At 43.0% G+C, this 5,000-nt stretch overlaps 1 protein-coding gene across 4 annotated transcripts in view; it reads left to right on the top strand.

Annotated features, from left to right (window-relative positions):
• The window catches only part of tmem131 (transmembrane protein 131), a 148,190-nt gene that overhangs the window by 141,595 nt on the left and 1,595 nt on the right, over positions 1-5,000 (top strand). For all 4 annotated transcript variants that reach the window (XM_062039122.1, XM_062039121.1, XM_062039124.1 and 1 more), the window contains 3 exons: positions 3,731-3,834; positions 3,909-4,060; positions 4,124-5,000. The exon at positions 4,124-5,000 is cut by the window's right edge and continues 1,595 nt beyond it. In XM_062039122.1, the coding sequence (XP_061895106.1) occupies positions 3,731-3,834; positions 3,909-4,060; positions 4,124-4,420 (553 nt within the window). In that variant the 3' untranslated portion in view covers positions 4,421-5,000. The remainder of the gene's footprint in view (positions 1-3,730; positions 3,835-3,908; positions 4,061-4,123) is intronic.

The following is a 5,000-nucleotide window of genomic DNA, read 5'->3' as shown; positions in this document are numbered from 1 at the left end:
ATCTCCTCAAACATAGTCATGTATACTGTAGATGTATACCATTCTGGAATGGGTTGCCATCTCATATTAATCTCTCACAAAGTAAATTGTCATTCAAGACAGCTTTGAAGATAAACATATTGCAGTTGCCACATGACATGCATTTTTAATACTGGGTTTAACTAGCTTTTTTATCTTATGTTGTACTTTTCTTTTGTATAATGTTCAGTAATGTATGTATTCTTTGTATTTGTATTTTTTATGCTCCTATATGGACCCCATGAAGACTAGCAGTCGCCTAGGCGTCAGCTGATGGGGATCCATTCAATAAACAATATTTAAGGGGATCCATTCAATAAACAATATTTAAGGGGATCCATTCAATAAACAATATTTAAGGGGATCCATTCAATAAACAATATTTAAGGGGATCCATTCAATAAACAATATTTAAGGGGATCCATTCAATAAACAATATTTAAGAGGATCCATTCAATAAACAATATTTAACTTCCAACTGAGAAACTTAATTTTTTTTTGTTGCAAATAATCATGAACTTAGAATTTAATGGCAGCAACACATTGCAAAAAAGGCATTTTTACCAGTGTGTTACATAGCCTTTCCTTTTAACGACACTCAGTAAAGGTTTGGGAACTGAGGAGACACATTTTGGAAGTGGAATTCTTTCCCATTCTTGCTTGATGTACAGCTTAAGTTGTTCAACAGTCTCCCTTCTCAGATTTTAGCCTTCACACATTTTCAATGTCTGGACTACAGGCAGGCCAGTCTAGTACCCGCACTCTTTTACTATGACTGTTGTAACACGTGGCTTGGCATTGTCTTGCTGAAATAAGCAGGGGCGTCCATGGTAACGTTGCTTGGATGGCAACATATGTTGCTCCAAAACCTGTATGTACCTTTCAGCATTAATGGTGCCTTCACAGATGTGTAAGTTACCCATGTCTTGGCCACTAATACACCCCCATACCATCACACATGCTGCCTTTTACGCTTTCACCCTAGAACAGTCCGGATGGTTCTTTTCCACTTTGGTCCGCAGGACACGACGTCCACAGTTTCCAAAAACAATTTGAAAAGGCGGACTCGTCAGACCACAGAACACTTTTCCACTTTGCATCAGTCCATCTTAGATGAGCTCGGGCCCAGAGAAGCCGGCGGCATTTCTGGGTGTTGTTGATAAATGGCTTTGGCTTTGCATAGTAAGAGTTTTAACTTGCACTTACAGATGTAGTGACCAACTGTAGTTACTGACAGTGGTTTTCTGAAGTGTTCCTGAACCCATGTGGTGATATCCTTTACACACTGATGTCGCTTTTTGATGCAGTACCGCCTGAGGGATCAAAGGTCCGTAATCAAATCAACTTTATTTATAAAGCACATTTAAAATTTACCACAGGGGTAGCCAAAGTGCTGTACAATGGGCAGGTTAAAAGATAATACGAGAACACAACACAAACAGAACACGATAAAAAATAAATAAAACATAAAAACAGGTTCACAGCAGGTGTATTATGGGGCGCCATTGCAGGATGCATATCACTCAGTGTTAAAAGCCATGGAATAAAAGTATGTTTTTAAGAGAGATTTAAAAACAGGAAGAGAGGAGGCCTGTCTAACACTCAGAGGTAGGTCGTTCCAGAGCTTGGGAGCAGCAGCGGCGAAAGCTCTGTCACCTCTAAGGTTCAGCCTTGTGTCCGGGACCGTCAGTAGCAGCTGATCGGCTGATCTTAGGGATCGGGTGGGGCAGTAAGGCTGAAGGAGGTCGGAGAGATATGTTGGCGCGAGGTTGTTTAGACATTTAAAAACAAATAAAAGGAGTTTAAAATTGATTCGGTAACGCTCAGGGAGCCAGTGAAGGGACGTAATATCATGGCTTACGTGCAGTGATTTCTCCAGATTCTCTGAACCTTTTGATGATATTACGGAGCGTAGATGGTGAAATCCCTAAATTCCTTGTTGAGTAATGTTGTTCTTAAACAATTTGCTCAGGCATTTGTTGACAAAGTGGTGACCCTCGCCCCCGTCCTTGTTTGTGAACGACTGAGCATTTCACGGAAGCTGCTTTTATACCCAATCATGGCACCCACCAAGGGATGATACTCGAAACCGGTTTTCCTGGTTGTTTGATAAGAAAAGAACCGAGTCCTCGGACTCGAATCCCTTTTTGAGAACCGGTACCCGTTATCGAGACCACTATAGTAAAGGAAAAGAGTTGATTCTTTATTCGAATCCCGTCCCGACCAGAAATGCTCCGTGGGACATCACAAGAAATGACGTCACGTAGCTCAGTCATTAGGCGCAGATAGCGAAAGCAGGAAAACAATGGACGGGAAAAAGCGCTCCAAGGTGTAATAAAGTTCAAAACAAAAGGTATAATCCATCGAATAACTTTACTGAGAGATTTGAGCAGGGTACAAACACATGACCAACACTTTTACGACCAACCGGAAACATAGCAACCAGGCTAGCAACGTACCTCCTTTACGGCAGCTGTCGCAACGTTCTTAAAACAACCGCAGCACATACATATATATACAACATATCTCCCTTTTTGAACTTTTGTTTTTCTTTCCTTGTAAACGTTACAAAATCACACTGTAGATGTGTTGTTTGTCTAATTATAAATAATGCAGACGAGGCGTGTTGGCTGAGTTCTTGACGTTTACTTTCACAGCGTGGCAACATGCAACACTTTTCGGGGTTACCACGCATGCTCGTAACTCCCGTTGCATGCTGGGTAGTGTAGTTGTTATATTCTCTAGCTCATAACATTTTTCCCCCATAAAGAAATAATGTTAACTCAATAAAGTGTATTTCTTTTTTTAGCTTTAACTTTTCATTTTTTAGCATTGTAACCACATTTGCAAACAACTTTTCTCTTCATAGAATTTTCTTTCAATAAAGAAATAAAGTGCAAAAATGTCAAAGCATCATAACAAACAGTTATGTCAAATAGCAGCAGAAGTGCACTTTTTGGAGAGCTGTATTATTTCCAGTTTTGTGCCCAAGGGACTGATTTTATTTAACACTATATTATTATTTATACACCTATAGTGATCACAGAGACAGCTTGTTTTTGTGTTACTGTATATATTTGTTTCTCTGAAAAATCCCACTTAATATACTTTGGGTAACAACAGTCAATATTTATTTTATTTTATTTTTTTAGGTGGGTAACAGTCAATATTTATTTATTTATTAGATTTTATTTTTTTATTATATAATAAAAGTGAGCTTTTGTTAAACCAAATATTGTGTGTTTTTTCCATATACAACAACCTATCTGGACTCCATAAGAGAATCGATAAGGAATCTGTTCGATAAGAGGATTCGATAATAGGCTCGAACTCGATAATTCCTTATCAAACATCATCCCTACACCCACCTGTTCCCAATTAGCCTGTTCACCTGTGGGATGTTCCAAATAAGTCTTTGATGAGCATTCCTGTACTTTCTCACTCTTTTTTGCCACTTGTGCCAGCTTTTTTGAAACATGTCGCAGGCATCAAATTCCAAATGAGCTAATATTTGCTAAAAAATAACAAAGTTTACCAGTTGGAACGTGAAATATGTTGTCTTTGCCGTCTATTCAAGTGAATATAGGTTGAAAAGGATTTGTTGTATTCTCTTTTTATTTACATTTACACAACGTGACAACTTCACTGCTTTTTGGGTTTGTATCATCATCACATCCCACTGTGAAGTTGTGAGTGTGTGTTTGCGTTGCAGCTCGGGGTTGTGGAGTCCCATGGACATGAGCAGCGGTTCCAACCCTCACTCCACCAACTCCTTCTCGGCGTTCGGGCCCAACAACTCCTTCAACCTGACAGGAGGTAAGGCCTCACACGGCGAGTATGGTGGTCTCGGCCTCCAAAGCGCGGTGTGACCGCGGCCTCTCTCCTTGTAGTGTTCAGCGACATGGGCCTCCAGAAGCTGTCGGAGCCTGAGCAAAGCCGGTCCGACTTCATCACGGTGCCATCGTCCGTGTGGGCGGTGCCCAGCCCCGACTCTCTGCACTCCTGGCCCGCCAACTCCACTTCTCCCACCTCCCCCACCTCGGTAAGAGCCATCAGGTGCCGCCCGCCGTGGACGCCGGCGCTCACGTCTCTCGTCTTGTCTCAGTCACTCCTAGGGAACAGCCACAACCCTTGGTCCTGGTCCACCTCCACCTCCACCGCCACCTTCGGCAGCTCCATCTGGTCCACAAGCACAGACTCCTCCTTGCCCCCTTATTCCTCGCCCCATTTTTCCCCGCCGCCCAATTCGCCCACCCTGGCGGACCTGCTCAGCGGCCCCGACCTGTCGCCGGCGGCCTCCGCGGAGATGAGCCGCACGTTCAACCCCTGGAGCGTGTGGGGGCCCGCCCTCAGCCGACGGAGCTCCGAGCCCTGGCCCAGTTCCTCTGAGAACGGCAGTTAAAACTGCACGCCTGCACTTACGCGACGCGTCACCACGGCAACGGTCGATAAATTTACTTTTTTTTAAATTGGAGATGCCCAACAGAAAAGATTTGCTCGCCATCCTTTTGGTGCTTCGTTTTTTGTGGCTTTTTATTGGCAGCGGACTGACATGCAAACTTTTATTTAATATGGTTTTAACAGCGCCCCCTCCTCAATGCGCAACTCTTAGCATCAGCATGCTAATGCTAAGGAGACGTTACGCCCGGTAAAAAGATGTTAGCATCAGCATGCTAATGCTAAAGGAGATGTTACGCCTGGTAAAAAGATGTTAGCATCAGCATGCTAATGCTAAAGGAGACGTTACGCCTGGTAAAAAGATGTTAGCATCAGCATGCTAATGCTAAAGGAGACGTTACGCCCGGTAAAAAGATGTCAGCATCAGCATGCTAATGCTAAAGGAGACGTTACACCTGGTAAAAAGATGTCAGCATCAGCATGCTAATGCTAAAAGAGATGTTATGCCTGGTAAAAAGATGTTAGCATCAGCATGCTAATGCTAAAGGAGACGTTACGCCCGGCAAAAAGATGTCAGCATCAGC

This window comes from Entelurus aequoreus, linkage group LG27 (assembly GCF_033978785.1).
Source record: "Entelurus aequoreus isolate RoL-2023_Sb linkage group LG27, RoL_Eaeq_v1.1, whole genome shotgun sequence".
Classification (NCBI taxonomy): Eukaryota; Metazoa; Chordata; class Actinopteri; order Syngnathiformes; family Syngnathidae; genus Entelurus; species Entelurus aequoreus.
Note: the sequence above shows the minus strand (reverse complement) of the source record. Positions and strands in the feature narration are given on the sequence as shown.